Consider the following 18,255-nt stretch of genomic DNA (forward strand, 5'->3'; position numbering starts at 1 on the left):
GGATCCCCGGTGAAACGAGGCGGCTTGGCGAGGCGGGGCGTCGGATGAGCAGCAGACGCAGGGGGAGGAGTCGGCACTGCAGCGGCAGCCTGGAGGGCCGACAAGCGACTATCAAAGGAGGCCATGTAGGACAAAATGTGGGTTTGAGTATCTTGCTGCTGGCCCAGCTCCTGTTGGAGACTGGCCAGCTGAGTGGCATTTCCAGGATCGGCCACCTGTAAGGCCGACAAACGGGTGTCCATCGACTTCATGATTGACATAATGCGCCCCTGATTCTCCCGTAGGAATAGCAACTCTTTCTGGGTAGCAGCCGTAGTACCGGCGGAGTCCATGGCCTGATCGTACTGTTAGCGTGGGTGGTCAGGAGCGGGAGCTCCGAGAGTGGACCCTCTGGACCGTGGCACCGAGGGACCCCGGGCGAGCTGCCAGGTGGAACCGACCCCTATACAGGGACCGTTAGGAGCAGGCCCAGGGGTTCGAGTACCACGGTAGCCGATACCGAGAGGGGCGGCTCAGGATGGACCGGAGTAAGACTGAGACTGGAGTAGGACGGCAGGAGCACTGAAGACAGGACTGGAGTAGGACGGCAGGAACACAAGGCAGGACTGGAGTAGGACGGCAGGAACAGTGAAGGCAGGACTGGAGTAGGACGGCAGGAACACAAGGCAGGACTGGAGTAGGACGGCAGGAACAGTGAAGGCAGGACTGGAGTAGGACGGCAGGAACAGTGAAGGCAGGACTGGAGTAGGACGACAGGAACACGGGTAGCAGGACTGAGAAGCTGCTGTGAGGAGCAGCCGAGACAGGAACTGCAGGAGCAGAGTGTGCACGATGGAGCGAGGCCAGAGTGTCAGGAAACACAACGATCAGGCGCCTCCCTCAGGGGGAAGCGGCCTGATATGGCCCCGTCTGGTCAGCCATTGGTCCAAATGTGCTTCCGGGTCAGGGCACAGCCGGAGCATAAGAAGCAGGAAGGAGGCGCGGCCGCGGCCTATGGCGCATGCGCATAGCATGCAGGGAAGGCATCGGTCGCGGGTCTGTCTCAGGTGACCGCCGCGGCCGTCGGGTGGAGAGAGGCTGCAGCGTGGGAGCGGAGGGCGACTGCGGCGTGGGAGCGGAGGCCGGGTGAGTATGGCGGAGCGGTGTAACAATGTTTTTCCACTAGATTATGTCCTTTCATATGAGAAGGTCTGCCCAAATAATATTTAGGCACAATCAATAATAATTACATTTGGCCATAAATTTGTGTTTTAATTGTTAGAATGGTACTTTGTTCCCTTGGCTGCTCTTCCCGTTGTACCTGGGAATAGGAAATATTGTTGTAACCCAGGATGCCGCTCCTGCAATTTCACGTATAAGCCTACTCGAATTAGCCCATTACTGGAAGGCATTCCTAATGAAGGGAAAACACTGTTAGTGATTTTTTTGTCTGGCAATCAGTCCCAATTAAATACTAAGCGCCCAATTCATAAAGACCGTCAATGTTCTCATTGGCCTTGATGAGGGGGCGTGAAGGAGTCAGACGCTTCTGATTCTTGTAGAGGCACACACCTCTTCATGAATCTGGTGTTCTGATGAGAGGTATACGCTACACCCGAAATCTAATACCAGTCAGGTATCAATTGACCACTAGAGTGAGATTTCTGTTACACGCAAGGCCACAGCTAGTTACGAATTAGACTGGCTGAGGTGTCACGCCGCACCCGTGTCCCGCCTTTGCTATATCCATTTCAGGTGGGATAAATTGGTATGAAGACACCAGAAGTCCCAAAGCTTGTGACTTTTCCAAGCATTTATGCCACTTTTTTTAGAGAAAAAGCTTTAATAAATCGAGCCCTACAAGAAAGATGTGTGTAGGCTTTTTTTCTAATATGTGGCTGGTTTATAATAATGTGACAAGGAATAAAAAGGATAGTCAGCTTACCAATGTCTGTGTAATTCCTCCCCTGTGCCGACCAACGCCCTGCATGGATCGAGGTGAGCAGCCACAGATTCAGTGAAGGAGCAAAAAGGAAAGATCCAGCAATGGGTGGCGGAGGCTAAAAAATAACTTTTATTGGAAAGTTATCGAAATATATAACAGACACATATTGTCAGGCACTAGCACATAATTAGGACTTGGGTCGAAACGCGTCGATCTTTCCTAATTATGTGCTAGTGCCCGACAATATGCGTCTGTTATATATTTCAATAACTTCCCAATAAAAGTTATTTTTTAGCCAACTCCACGCATTGCTGGATCTTCCTGTTTTGCTCCTATAATAATGTGACAAAACATGTAAATTTCTTTTTTCTGAATATTGTAAAGAGGGATGTTACACATGTTAAATGGCCTTTTTTTTTTTTTTCTCACTTTCGCATTTAATGCTAATAAGGAATGTTAGGTGCAGCAACCAGTGTCACCTTGTAAATGGGGATTTTTATTTGTGTCCAAATTGCAATTATCCTTGAGGTTGGAATTATAAGGCAATTGTATATACAGTATATCATATTCATCCACACGTGTAACAGTATCTAAGCTGAAAGTGTATCTACAGTTTTCATGTATTTTTCATAAATTTCATAATACAAGCAAGGATAAGATAAACTATGAATAGGGGAAAGAGGCATTTCCATTTAATATGGTATATTAGAAAAGTCACTCCCCACACCAGTGCTGATCATTTTCACACAAAAGCTCTAATCTGTCTGAAATTTTGCCTTCAGTGAAGGATCAAATTACAGCTGCTGCCTATAATAGTCTATGCAAATTGCCTCTTCAGAAAGAAAGAGGACTTTTACTCTACAGCGCCACCTATTGGTAGTAGCGATCCTACAAGTCACAATCAACCCTTTAACGAGTCTTGTAGTATGACTTAGGATACAAGGATACAAGGATATAATAGTCTATGGAGAGGAGCAGGGGAGAAGCTACATGGAGAAAGAAGAAAGAGCAAACAAAAAGAAGTTTCTTGTCGATGGAGTCAACAGAGAGGAAAAATTTCAAATGATGTAGCCTATAAGTCATATAATAACTGGAAATGGTGTTATTGGTGACATGCACATATGACAAGTTATTCTGAAAAGTTGTGTGAAAGGGCAGTAAAAAAATGATGTTTATTCCCAAGTTTATCTCGACTCCAATGCAAAACCCGTAATGGAGCCCTCAATCTACCATGCGCCATTTATAATACTAGCGTCATTCTTTATGGTTCAGGAGCCTTTTTGCCCTCTAGGCGTCAGGGCACAGGTGGAAACTTTACCTCTGCACCCTTATAACTCTGCCTCTGGTTGACATGACGTTGGGTTTTCATGTATATTGTTCATCCTGCTGACCTCTGTGAGTCGCAAACCTTCCATTTTGTTACCAAAATTGCCTAAATGATCTTCTTATTTGCTTTAGCTGAGGATCATGTCTGGAAGGTAATTTCTTGGCTGCAATGGACATGATTTTATGACATAATCCTAGAGGTAGAACAAATGATGTTTCTGCATGGCCAAGCTTTGTTTTATTAGGATCGGTAACCTTATCAGCAGTTGACCCAGAACTCTAGTGCACGTCTGCAAATAGAAGGAGACCATATGTCACATCTCCATGTAAACTGCTTCCTGGGCAGCACCGTTTAACGAAGATTTAATAATGAGCACATGCAAGAACTGTACAAGGAGACTGCTATCTGGATAGGATCTTGTAAACTGTTAACTGCCAGTTTTACTTTGCCATTAATGTACTTTTCCAGCTCTGTTTGTGCGAGTATGGGAAGTGCTTCCATTTTATGCTTGGAAGTAGGGTTTTTTTTTCCCGTTTCCAGTCGGTTATTTCACTCTGTTTATTTTTCTAATTAATTGTAAATGGATAGCACATACTTATTCCTGCATGTCGTATGCATTATTTATGGCATGGTGATATAGATAAAAATATGATATCTTTACTATTCACATAAATACCACATTCTGAAAATTCTATTAACAAAGAAAAGATTGGTGCAGTTTCTGTGAAATAGACATAAAAAAAAACATTTCTCAACATTTGACTTTGGATTGATTTCCAGGTTAAAACTTTACTTGGTTAAACTTTCTTTACAAGGTGTAAATATTGCCAATATCATTTTTTTAATTTAATGGTCAGGGTCCTTTCAAAACCTTTGCATACATCAACAGTACAGACGAATATAAGAAACCTTTATAATGTATCATGTCCAAGAAATTGGATTTTCTTCACTTATAAGATTCTTCTTCCCCTTCCCATCGGCTCATTGTCCACTTAGAGAAAAAAAAAAAACCAGCTCAGATCCATCTTGGTTAAGGATGGACTGCCAGGTCACTGGTGTGCCGAGTTATACCTCTTATACTCTATGGGGAGAGGAGGAGCGAGGAACACACTGTGCAGTGAGACACATGAAAAAACAGACTGATTGAACTGTAGCTTCAAGCAACCATTTTACTTCTCTCCAGTGATGGATTCGCAGCCACAGAGCTCAGTACTATTTATGATCTTTTCCATGCTTATGCTTCCATCTTTTATAGAGCGAAAAAGAGAGCAGGACTCTGTCTCTCTCTCTGTGCCTTGTATAGGAGACATTCTAGCATCGCATTTACGCTCACCAGCTCAGAGGCAACTGAAAATCAGAGCGAGAGCCTGTAGAGGGAAAACGGTGAAAAATGCAGAATAGAAGCCAAATAATGATCAGAAATGGTGGAATTTCTCATGTACACTCACGTTGCATTCTTTTCTGAAGTTGCCTGAAGTAACAGATATGCTTTAAGGGCTCACATAACTATGTAATGGCTTTGTATAACCTCTGCGTTTTACATAATTTTAATCCATCAGCATTGTACTCCTTTGTGTCCCTAATGCACTTCCTTCTGTCTTTTTTATCTTAATGGGTGATTCATTTTTTTTACTGTCAGATTATGGGAAAACAATCTGTCTCATATAACTATATGTAAAAAAGCAAAACAAAATTGAAAATATATATATATTTTTTAGAAGTATCCTATCAAGTGAAGTGTTCTGGCTTTTTTCTTACCTAAATGGATGTCACTCCTTGACATTTGCTGGGGATATTTAGCTATATAATGAAACCACTCAGGTCATTGTGTAGCATATGTGCTAAATCTCTAAATAGAAGTTGTAAACAAAGAAGCATAACATGATGATGGATTTATGCCTTTTAATTTATATTGGCTAGTCTGTCTTTCATATCAATTCCCTACCATTTTTGGACACCTAATAAAGAGTGAAAAATGACATTATATTGCTTGTGTGTAAAACAATTCATCCGTGTCTGGATGCAGTTGGAAATTAATATGCTTTCCTTGACCCTTTATAGATTAGGGCTCGACCCAAAGCTGTTGGCCAAAATCCTGAACATGAGCTCTGGACGTTGCTGGTCAAGCGATACCTATAATCCTGTTCCTGGGGTGATGGAAGGCGTTCCCTCGGCCAATAATTACCAGGGTGGATTTGGAACCACTCTTATGGCAAAGGTAGATTATTATGTAAATTGCTGTGATACTTTGTGACTTTGAATACAAGCTTATTAAATGGACTATGCTGGGTTTATTACGGTTAGAGAATAATAAAGTGTTTAATCAATTGAGTGTTTTTGGGCGACCTTTCTATAGAGATTGGTCTCCCCTGAGAGAAGAGGTTATTCTTATGAATTGTACCATCCATCAAACTGAATGCGAATTAAGCAACGTTTTCAGTTCTAGGATGCAGAACACTCCTTTGTGGGTGCATAGTGGTAATGTAGAGTGATTGTTATTGTACTGTATGCATTTCTTATTTACTTTCTACTGAATTAATCCTAAATAGGCTTAATAATATATGTTTAGCGTATGTTTTTTTTTTTTCTAGAAGTTGTCCAATACTTTGTGAATCATGGACCCTTCTTTAGCAATATAATTCCTGTGAATATCGGACAAAGTTTACGTGTAACTGAGACTTCAAACTATAGAACATTAATTAAGCTGATGTAATAAGTATCTACTATATAATCGTCTAATTATGTCTATCTCTCTGTTTGTAACGGAAATCCTGCGTTGCTGATTGGTCGCGGCCGTCCGCGACCAATCAGCGACAGGCGCAATTCGGCCGCGAATTGGCGCTGAATTCGAACGACGCACGCCACCCCTACTACCGTCGGGAGATCTATGGCGCTAGCCGCTGATCTCCCGATGGTTGCCGTGGGTCATCTCCTGCCGAAATACCCGATGTGCTAGAATCGGGCCACCATCTAGTAGCTTTATAATAACTGTCTAAACAATAGGTTGTTCCCAATAATAGTCAAATGTAAATTTGTGCAACCATTAAACAATAGGGAGAATTCTCTCATTAGATGTTGTTTGCATCTTTTATTATGCTGACCTAAAAATTGTCCACTCATGTAAAACGGACATCATCTTGTTTGTTTTTTTTATGGAGATGAGAGCGAGGATCGATCACCTGCATAAAAATACTATTATTACAATGAATAATTACATTATATTGTTGTTAGTCTGGATATATTATCAATTTATGTGCTTGTGTAAAAGGACATTTACTAACATGTTAACTGCCACCTTCATCCCTTAAGGCCATGTGCACACGATGCAGATATCCAGCGGATCCGCAGCGGATTTTACCACGCAGTAACGTTGCATATCCGCATTGTGATGTACAGTAGCATGTAAGTCAATAGAAAAAAAAAGCCGCTGTGCAGACGCTGCGGATTTTTCCGCGCGGTTTTCTTGTGGTTCAAAATATGCAGCATGTCACTTCTTTTGTGCGGTTTTCCACCTGCTCCATTCTCCAAATCCGCAGGGGGAAATCCACAGGGGAAAACCGCACAAAAACCGCAAGAAAACCGCACAAAAACAGGAAGAAATCCGCAGGAAAAATGTAGGTCATTTGACCTGCGAATTTCTTCAAATCTGCGCTGAAAAATCCGCAGGAGGAAAATCCACGTGTGCACTTAGCCTAAAGGGGTTGTTCCTTTTCAATTAAGTTTCTACCCTTGCTGCAGCTGTTTATAAAAGAACTAACTGTATTCGCCTTCCCCTGGTCCACAGCTAAGTCTATGCTTTTGCTCCCAGTGCTTAGCATTGGCTGCGGCCATGGCATCATGTCGATAGCACAGCAGCCACTCATGAGCTCAGTGGTTCTGAAGGGGGCGTTCTTTGTACCCAGGAAGAGTCACTGAGCTCACTGATTGGGTGTCGCTCTGTCAAGGCGGACAGCATCGCAGACAATGTCAGACGCAGGGAGCAGTGGTGGTAACTCACGGGTGGACCTGGGGAAAGTGAGTACAGTTTGTTTTTTTTATAACAAAACTGCAGCCAGGTTACAAAATGAATTGAAAGGGAGCAATCCCTCTATTATTGCAGCACTACTAGAGTGCCAGTACCTTTTAACTAACTTAGCAGTGTAATATGAGCTGCACAGAGAGCAGTTTAGTAGTATATATTTCACATTGTGTATGGCAAGAGTTAATTAAGTTGATGCAAGAATGGAAAGTTGTTGGGAGTTGATATCCCTAACAAAGCCTAGTGTATGGGTTTTGTATGGAATGCTTCTTTATACTTGCACAATATGAATATATGTACATACAGTAAATTGTACATGAAGAACTGTGAAATATATCTGATCAGTGATGTTTCTTTCACCACTTACGAGCCACTCCTTTTCCTTACCATGCTTTTTAAACTCTTCATTCACTTTTGAAATACAGCTAAAATCTTGCTCAATGCGAGACAAACTTTTCTTACTGAGGAATCAGATTGCACACGGTCTACTGAGGTCTATGGAGAGGTGAAGGGGGAGGAACAGAGTAAGAGAGCGAAGTACTGTTATGGTACTGTTGCTTTTTTTTTGTAAGTTTTTGTCTTGGCTCAGTGATGGATTCACTTCTACACTGCTCAGTTCTACTGTATAATATCCTCCATAGTGCTTCTACTTCTAAACACGTGCTACACAGTGACAGGAGAACAGGAATCGTTCTTATCTCTCTGTATTATTTATGGAAGACATTTGTAGTAGCTAGTCTGAATTATTAGCTGCATTTGTGTAATAATATAGGTATATTTTGCCAAGTGGCAACTGATATATCAATTGCTTTAATAATGTACCACCCTTGTTTTGTTTAAAAAAAAAAAAAAAAAAAAAAATGAAATGTTGGAATAAGTTCTTTCTACTTTGCAAGGAAATTATATGATGCAAGTTGCTGATTTATGTTGTACACTATCGAACACTTTCTACTTATTTTTATGACAGGATCTGGGTTTAGCCCAAGACTCTGCCACAAACACGAAGAGTCCAACTCCGCTGGGTTCCCTCTCGCACCAGGTTTACAGACTAATGTGTGCCAAAGGCTATGCCCAGAAGGACTTCTCCTCCGTCTTTCAGTTTTTACGTGAAGAGGAAAATTTGTGAGCATCCCTATTAAAGATGTACTATTTGGGGGAAAGTGGTAAGGTTTCAGGTATATGACAAAATATAAGCCGTTAAGTGAGAAAACCTTTTGAAGAAGTGATGTCTTGAACACTGCAAACCCGTTGTTGAATACTGTTACTGTCTCAATGGTAAAAGCAATTTTTTAAATTGCTGTAAAGTAAGGTTCCAAAACCTGCCCTAATGTCACCTTACCTGTTGCTCAGCGTTCAGAGCACTACTGAACCTGGGGTCACACTCAAAATCTACTTTTTTATACAATTGTCAACTCATCATGTTCTGTTTAGGAAAAGAAGTGTATGTTTGTGTTCTAACACATGTCTGTTACTGGTATTAAGGATTTTTTTTCTGGACTTTTCTGACAAAAATGATCATGTTCTCCTTTAATAAACAAATTGGACAAAATGTGTGTCTTGTCTTTCATCACAAGCTGCTGTTTGGTTCTCGAGCAAAGCAAGTTGTTGGAGCAAGAGATCATTTCCATGTATATTCTTAATAAACATTACTTTCTCAAACCTGCTTCCCAATAAATGTGTATTTGTTAGTCTTCTGCTGTTGTTTTTTGCATTCTAAATTTTTCGCCATTCACTGTGCGCACAAGTGTCAGCAATTTTGTATCTACAGAAAAAAACCTTTTGGTTTTATTTATAATTTTTATGTTGCACAACAAATAGTTTTGGAAAAAAAAATCAGGTGTTTTTCGTGTTGCCATATTCTGACAGGCATACATTGTTTGATTTTCCATCAGTAGGGCTGTGTGAGGACTTATTTTTTTGCATGACAAACTAGTTTTTTATGCTACCATTTTGTGATAAATGCAGCTTTTGCAACTGGTACGGTGTTTGGGCACATATGACTTTTACCACTTTATAACTCATTTTTTATTAGGAGGTGTAGACAAAAGCAAGGCGTTCATTGTGCAATATAATTACCCTGGTAACTTAATTCTGTGGGTTGATACAATTGCACTGTTATCCAATTTATTTATTTAAAAAAAAAAAAAAAAATGTTTACTACTTTTGCACAAGAAAATCGCGTGTGAGAGCCACAACTCTTTACTTTGTGTGCAGAGCTGTATAAGGGCTTGTTTTTTGTTTTTTTTTCCATGAGGAGATGGTTTAAGTTGGTACCAATTTGGGATACATACAATATTTTCTCTTTTTTGGTGTTGTTGAGGCAAGTTGAACAAAAACAGCAATGTCGGAGGAGGGTTGTTTGTTTTTGTTTTTTTAACAAATCACATTTTTATTATTAAACTGGGAGTTGAGGTTTTTAATATTTGATTTTTTTTTCACTCTGTCAGGCCTGATTGGTGGAGGCTTATGGCAGGCACTTAGGCCATTGTTAAGGCCCCGTCTCACATAACAAGATCGATAGCGAGATCGCTGTAACGTCACAGATTTTGTGACGCAACAGCGACCTCGCCAGCGATCTTGCTGTGTGTGACACATAGAGGCGACCAGCCCCCCAGCTGGATATCGCTGATCGTGCTCGAATGTCCTGGGCCATTTTTTGATCATTGGCATCCCGCTGGCCAGCATGTATCGCTGTGTTTGACGCCAAGTGACCTAATTGGCGACGCAGAACTCAGGGATGCAGGTGTGAGTTGTCAGAATCGCTGCGGTGTGACAAGGTCCCAACGACCCCCGAGGTCATTAAATGGATCGCTGGATCGTTGCTGCATCATTGAGTAGATCTGCCTGTTTGTCAGCTTACTAGCGACCATGTAGTGTCGCACCAGCGATCCTTACCAGGTCATATAATTGTCGGGATCGCTGGAGTGTCGCTTAGTGTAAAGGGACTGTTAGGCCTCTGTTGCATATCAAACATTGGCACCGCCGCGATCATGCTGTGGAGGTACCGGTTGACAAAGGGAGTTTACTTTATCAGTCAGACTTCTTGCTTGCACTACTGACAGCAGCATCTGTCATCACTTTGACACATGGTAAGGTTTTAATACTAGAGGTTAGGACCATCCCGATTGGGGTTCACCTTGACGCTGGTGGGACGGCTTTTACACTTTTTTTTTTATCAAAACTGGTGTTTACTAAGTATCCTATGTTATTTATATGCACTATTGCTTTTACTTATTTACTTACAGCAGGGTAAATGTTCATTTTGTTTTGGTCTTGAGTTTCCTCCTGTAGAAAGACAGCTTTCTCATGTGAGGTGTTTTAGAATTGTTGGAGACTTATGGACTGGTCTGCTCACATGCTCCTCCACCAGAAGCCAGTGCATGGAATGAAGTGCTGGTTAGTTTGTGAGGGAAGCTGCACTAATGAGAGTAATTGTCCGACTCCTTTAAGATGGATCCCATCTAAGACCAGGTTGTCTTTGATCGGGTGTCACCCAATAAATTGGATTTAGTAAATCACAACCAATATGTTATTGTTTCCATAGGACCACAGGACTTGTACACAAGCTATAGCCATGGGACTGCATGCCAATGCAATAAAAATGAATTGGGGGAAAATGGTGGTAAAGGATCCACTCTTACTTTTCTGAAGCATTTAAATGAGATCTTATAAAACTGTTTGTGTGCATTGTATAATACATTATTATAGGGATTTGCAATGCAGTATTGGTGCTAAAAACGTGCAACAAATACACTGCAAATGAAAATATGGTGGCTACTATGGGAGGGTGTCTTATTTTTAGCCCAATGTTTGTGTGACCCCCACAACTCATGAGAAAATAATTGTAACTAATTAAAAATTATGGATTTTAATAATCCATCTGACTTACTGTTGACTCTCCTTAAAATGTTCTATTACAAACTATAGATTCATTTTAGATCAACACAAATCACAATAGAGGGTAAACACCATGGGGAAGCCTGTTAGCAGAAGTAACTAGCTATGTAGTACTGTTAAAATAAAAAATAAAAATTGCTCTTTATAACATGGCTCGTCACGGAATAAATGACTGGAGACCACTTTTCCCAGAGGGTTTGTTTCTGGTTTTAAATACAAATATATGTTTATTATGCAAAATAAGTTCAAGCGAAGCAGCTAATTAAAGGCTATTGCCAAGTTACTGTCGAAAACAAGCACGCACATCAAAAACTGTGAGTGAAATTAGAAGATAATATTAGTGCTAAGCACTTAGGTGTACATAGCTTTTTAACCTTTTTTGTTTATAGATGACTTGTTTGACTTCTATGCAGACTAGATAAGAGCTAACTGCAGGAGCCATAACGATCCACGCACCATAATACGGTATATACACTGCCATGCTGACAGACATTGGGGTCTCTAGATGCAGAGTCTATAGGGGGCTAAGGTCAGCAGAACCCACCACAAAATGAGTCTGGAACTAGCAATATAGCTTAGAGCCCCAATTGGGAAATGCTGGGCCATAAAAGCAAAACAAACAAAATCACAATCTTATAGAAAATATTTTTATTAGCAAGGTACTATTGCTGTCCTCTCCATTTTAGTGCCATTTAATTTCACCTGGTAGTAAGTAAAACATGTCACCCAGAGTTTACAGCTGTTATCGATTTTTCCTTGGCATAGCTAGCTATTGAACCCGATCTACCCCCGGGTGGTGAGCATTGTTATTGGTACATTTTTGTGCTATTTTAAAGGGAACCTGTCACCAGAAATAACGCTGTTAACCTGTAGATATGCTGCTAATCTGCAGGTTAAGTGCATTATTATACTGCCCGGCGCCTACACGTAGCCAAATGCAGCAGGGAGAAAATGATCTTTCTTGTCCCTGCCAGCATTCGGTTTCAGTCATGGGGGTAAAGCTAGTTCAGTCACCGCTCTGAATTTACAGAGTGGCGGCTTTAACTGTGTCCTTGGCCCTGACTGACAGCCAGCCTCAATGTCATTTTGGCTCTTCAGTCACCGCATGCCGCGACTCTGCTCTGGTGTATGTAATGTTGACGGTATATTTGAATACTTAACGAAAATGGAAGAGTCTTTGTCTCTTCTCTCTCTCAGATGAAGCTGCTACTCAAACCAAAGTCCTATAGATGATACCGCGCAGGTGCCGGAGGCTCCGGACAGAACGACACATCTCTGGTTATGTTATAGGTTTGTTGGATTATAATAAAAAGGAAAAACAGCAGTACGTCCTAATGTGGGTACAATACTTCCGCAAGCAACCATCCAAGAAGCCTCCAAATGTAGAGGAAATAGATTGGAAGCAACACTCCAGTGGAAATCTGTGAAAAAAGTGGACTTAATTCACGCATATACATTTGATGGTATAGATATATGTGAATATAGTAATACAAAATAACCCTACTGTATATAATTCTGCAAGAAGTTAACCCCTTTCTGACGTTGGACTCCCTTTGAGGTGTGCTCCAGCGCTGAGCCCACATCTTTCCTGGCACATGTCAGCTGTTTTGAACAGCTGACATGTGCCTCTAATAGCCGCACATGGAATCTTGATCCACCCTTGGCTGTTAACCCTTTAAATGCCACTGTTAATCTGACAGCAGCTTTTAACTCATGCTTCCGGGAAGCGCCCCAGAAATCCCGCCCATCGGTGACCCCTGTCACGTAATCGCAGGTCACCGATGTGTTGGCATGACTACCAGAGGTCTCCAGCAGACGTCTATGGTTGTCATAGCCAGATTGCTATGAGCGCTGCCCTGTGGTTGGCGATCATAGCAAGTGTGAGCATTTCTGCCACACTGATAATCACCTGTCTGTAGTGTCGATCGGACAACTGCAGCTTCTAGTCTCCTATGGAGGCTATTGAAGCATGAGAACAGCAATAGAACAACAAGGTTTACCCGTACAGGCCTCCAAACAAATGCACTATCAGGGTGCAGTGGACCCATATAAAGATGGCAACACAGGTGCAAAAATACCAATCAAGCAACTGCTCCAGCCTACCAATACATGGAGGGGGCGATTGCCTGGTATGTTGATGCACAAAAACAACTTGTATGCGGCGCTGTTCACACTAAGGCCATGCACAGCGTCCAGGCCAGCCTAGTACCAACACCCTTCTATTAGTTCAGGCGGGCTGCCCAGCGCTAATAAATGCATGCCGTGTGGAAAACAGACACCGCAGTTTACAAGACCAAATGAGCCCAACTGCACCCTGAATAAAAAGTGCAAAAAACACATTTTAAAAAATATATTTAAACATATCTTTTATAAAAATGTGGAGTATTGGTTAATATTTTGGCCAAAATACGTGAGCCCGTAACCTACGTCAAAGATCTCCACGCTTACGGGTACCTAACACTAAATAATAATACAGCACAGTACAAAAAGAGGACTTGAAAAACCTCCAATAATGAGAACAGCAATAGAACAACAAGGTTTACCCGTACAGGCCTCCAAACAAATGCACTATCAGGGTGCAGTGGACCCATATAAAAATGGCAACACAGGTGCAAAAATACCAATCAAGCAACTGCTCCAGCCTACCAATACATGGAGGGGGCGATTGCCTGGTATGTTGATGCACAAAAAAAACTTGTATGCGGCGCTGTTCACACGAAGGCCATGCACAGCGTCCAGGCCAGCCTAGTACCAACACCCTTCTATTAGTTCAGGCGGGCTGCCCAGCGCTAATAAATGCATGCCGTGTGGAAAACAGACAGGCAGCCCGCCTGTACTAGGCTGGCCTGGACGCTGTGCATGGCCTTAGTGTGAACAGCGCCGCATACAAGTTGTTTTTGTGCATCAACATACCAGGCAATCGCCCCCTCCATGTATTGGTAGGCTGGAGCAGTTGCTTGATTGGTATTTTTGCACCTGTGTTGCCATCTTTATATGGGTCCACTGCACCCTGATAGTGCATTTGTTTGGAGGCCTGTACGGGTAAACCTTGTTGTTCTATTGCTGTTCTCATTATTGGAGGTTTTTCAAGTCCTCTTTTTGTACTAGGCTATTGAAGCATGCAAGAAGTTTAAAAAAAAAAAAAAAGTTTTTAAAAAATATTTACAAAATTAGAAAAATATAGACGTTCAGATCATCCCCCTTTCACCCCATTCAAAATAAAACCAATAAAACAAACACACATATTTGGTATCGCCGCATTTATAATCACCCGATCTATCAATATAAAAAAATGAATTTACCCTATTGTTAAACGGTGTAACGAGAAAAGTCAAAAAGCCAGAATTACGTTTTTTGGGTCACCGTTACATTGCAATAAAATGCAATAATGGGTGATCAAAAGATCGTATCTACACCAAAATAGTATCAATAAAAACATCAGCTCGGCACTCAAAAATAAGCCCTCACACAACCATAGATCACAAAAAATGGAGACGCTACAGGTCTCGGAAAAAGGTGAATTTTTTTTTATCAAAGTTTGGGGGGCTTCCACCACTTAAATAAAAAAAAAAAAAACACATGTTTGGTGTTTTTGAACTTATAATGACCTGGAGAATCATAATTGCAGGTCAGTTTTAGCATTTAGTGAACCTAGTTAAAAAAAAAAAAAACTGGGGAATTTCACATTTTGTGCAGTTTCACCGCACTTGGAATTTCTTTCCAGTTTTCCACTACATGATATGTTAAAACCAATTATTTTGGCAAAAATACAACTTGTCCCGCAAAAACAAGCCCTCACATGGCCATTTTGACTGAAAAATTAAAAAAGTTATGGCTCTGGAAAGAAGGGGAGAAGAAAACAAGAATGGAAAATGGCCCGGGGGTTAAGGAGTTAATGAATAATATATAACCATAGGTTAAGTAACACAATCAAGTGAATACATGTGAAAAATAAACATTCACATAAAGGCCCTGTCTCACATAGCGAGATCGCTAATGTGTCACCGATTTAGTGACGCAACAGCGATCTCGCTACATGTGACAGGCAGCAGCGACCGGCCCCCCTGCTGGATATTGCTGCACGTGCAGGAATGTTCTGGGACATTTTTTCGTTGTAGGCCTCCCGCTGGCCAGCATGCATCACTGTGTTTGATCGCTGGATCGTTGCTGCGTCGCTGAAGAGATCTGCCTGTTGGCAGCTTACTAGCGACCATTTGGTGACGCACCAGTGATCCCTACCAGGTCGCATCATTGTCAGGATCACTGGTGCGTCGCTAAGTGAAACGTGACCCTTAGTGCTCGCGGAAGACCTGGAAGACATAAGACCTGTGTTCTGAGCATTTGTAACCAGTAAACAAACACCTGATAAGGTGCAAAAAGAGGCTTGCAGAAGCCATGTTGGATAAGGGACTGTCATAAACCTGCAATAGGGCTGCGATAACTAGGCATGAGCGAATATCGTCTGATTCCTCCTTATTTGGCTCGCTAATAGAGCTTACCGAATAGCTGCAGCAGGAAACCGTATACCTGCAGCACTCCGCTCCTGATAATCAGGTGTTCGGCACCGCAGCTGCATGTGTCATGGCTGTATGACAGTCACAACACACAGGCTCTCCATGCATGTATTGTGACTGTCACAAAGCCGTGACACGTGCAGCTGCAGCGCCGGACATCTGACTATAAGGAGCACTCCAGGTATATGGGTTCCTCCTGCTGCAGCTATTCAGTAAGCTCTATTAGCAAGCCAAATAATGAAGGATCCAACGATATTCGCTCATGTCTAGTGATAAAATGATTACATAAAAGACAATAGAGCCACCAACAATAAATTAAAAGAAATAGGAAAAATGTTCCAGCTCCTTAAAATCACAAAATAAAAGATCTATATACAGATCGAAACACGTCGCTGAGCACACTCTCCCCCGACACATGTCCATGTTACCTGAGGATTTTTTTGCCTTTTTCATGTTTTAAATGGATGTGATTTTAAGGAGCTGTAACATGTTTCCTATTTCTTCTATTGACTCTACGTTCATCAGGATGAATTTCCATGCACCTGTGACTGCCAGTGAGCTGGCTTAGGCTTTGTAGCCTTTATTTTCTTTTCAATAAATAAAAAGGCATGTCCAGAATAATGTGTATATAAGTAAAGGGGATCCAAGGTGTAGAAATTTACAACCAGTAAAGTGAAAATAAGTGTTCTCCAAGGAATAAATAATTCCCATAAAATGGCCCTATGCCAGACATGGGAATATCCAGTAGTGACCAAACCTGGCACACATCTGGAATCCCAAGGTGGCAAAGTACAGAAGAAACCACAAATAGTTGACCTCCAAAATCCCAAACCAGCACTTCTCAGCCAAGAAACTGCAAAAGCCAAAAACATCGGGAGATAAAAGGAGACATAAAATAATGTGCATAGCTTCTACTTAAAAAGAAGCAACATAGCCCATTCAGAATAATGAAGTAAATGTATAGAAAGAAAAAAAAAAAACGAATAAAGTCCCTAGTTTTGTTAGTTATAGCAATGAAGTCCAGGTAGACTTGTGTCGATGCTCGGTGTGAAACGAGTGTTGGCTGTACAAAGGAGTATGCCCTTCACTATCAGGCTGTTACTTTTATCTTTCTGGAAATAAAGTCTTTAAATTCTATGCATAGGTGTGTGGTGCAATTTCTTTTCTTCTACTATTGGACCATTTGCAGTATATAGTGTACAGCGTATATAAAAAGTTTACCCTTCTATAATGTCAGGTTTTGTCATGTCAAAAAAATAATACCAAGATGAGTAATTTCAGAACTCTTTCCACCTCTAATGTCACCTACAAGTTATACAAATCCATTGAAAAATAAACTGAAAACTGTTTGGATAGAAAAAGAACTAAAATAATGATGTTGCATAAATGTGAACACCCTTAAACTAATACTTTGTTGAAGTACCCTTTGAATTTATGACAACATACAGGCTTTTTGGGCAGCAGTCTATCAGCATAGTGCATCAAGAATCGACAATATTTACCCACTCTTGCTTGCAGTAGCTCTCCAAATCTTGCAGATTGTGAGGGCATCTCCTGTGTACAGATTGTTGTCACATGCAATACACAACAAGTACATGAAAAAATTCCTGCAGCTCCTTTAATGTTGCTGTAGTCCTTTTGGCAGCCTCCCATATCAATTTTCTGCATCTCTTCATCAATTTTTGAGAGAGGTGCATTTCTAGGTAGTGTTCCTGTTGTGCCAAATTTAAGCCACTTCTTGATGACCATCTTCACAGTGTTCCAGGGTATAGATAATGCCTTGAATTTTTTTTTGTACCCTTCTCTTGACTGTTTTTTTTTTTTTTTTTTTTTAGGGACCACCTCACATTTGAAGTCGCTTTGAGGGGTCTATATGATAAAAGATACTCAAAAGTGACACCATTCTAAAAACTGCACCCCTCAAGGTTCTCTAAACCACATTCAAGAAGTTTATTAACCCTTCAGGTGCTTCACAGGAATTTTTTGATTGTGGAAAAAAAATGAACATTTAATGTTTTTCACAAAAAAATTAATTTAGACCTTTTTTTTATTTTCACAAGGGTACTAGGAATAAATTGACCCAAAAAATTTGTTGTGCAATGTCTCCTGAGAATGCCGATACCAAATATGTGGGGGGAAAAACCACATTTGACTTTTTGATTGCAAAATTTGGAAATGTTTTCTGGGGTCTCAGCTTCGGCAGTTACTAAAGGGGTTAAAAACAACAATTGTAGAGTTGTCTTTTTTTTTTTTTTTTGCAATTTCACTGTTTTAAATTTTTTTTTCCCCATTTTCCGGTACATCAAATGGTAAAATGACTGGTGATGTTCAACTCAACCAACAGAAAAACAAGCCCTGATATAGCTATGTGGACAGAAAAATATGTTATGACTCTCCACGGGAGGGGAGGAAAATAACAAAAGAGCATAAATGGAAACATCGCCTGGTCAGGCAGGGGGGTTATTACCATATATAAAACTTTTGTTAGGCAAACATGACATAATCATTTCTATAAGGAAATGTACACTCAAAACTTTTCTTGAATTTCGTTAAGGACTCCCGTTTCTTAGAAAAT

The 18,255-nt window shown here is 41.1% G+C and overlaps 1 protein-coding gene across 1 annotated transcript in view; it reads left to right on the forward strand.

The window, feature by feature from the left end:
• HIBADH (3-hydroxyisobutyrate dehydrogenase) overlaps window positions 1-8,818 on the forward strand; it is a 241,502-nt gene extending 232,684 nt beyond the window's left edge. Inside the window, exons 7-8 of the mRNA XM_073581362.1 lie at window positions 5,313-5,469; window positions 8,237-8,818. Of these exons, the coding sequence (XP_073437463.1) occupies window positions 5,313-5,469; window positions 8,237-8,395 (316 nt within the window). The 3' untranslated portion in view covers window positions 8,396-8,818. The remainder of the gene's footprint in view (window positions 1-5,312; window positions 5,470-8,236) is intronic.
• The last annotated feature ends 9,437 nt before the right edge of the window (window positions 8,819-18,255 follow it).

This window comes from Dendrobates tinctorius, unplaced genomic scaffold, assembly GCF_039654945.1.
Source record: "Dendrobates tinctorius isolate UK_male_01 unplaced genomic scaffold, ASM3965494v1 ptg000070l, whole genome shotgun sequence".
NCBI classification, from domain to species: Eukaryota; Metazoa; Chordata; class Amphibia; order Anura; family Dendrobatidae; genus Dendrobates; species Dendrobates tinctorius.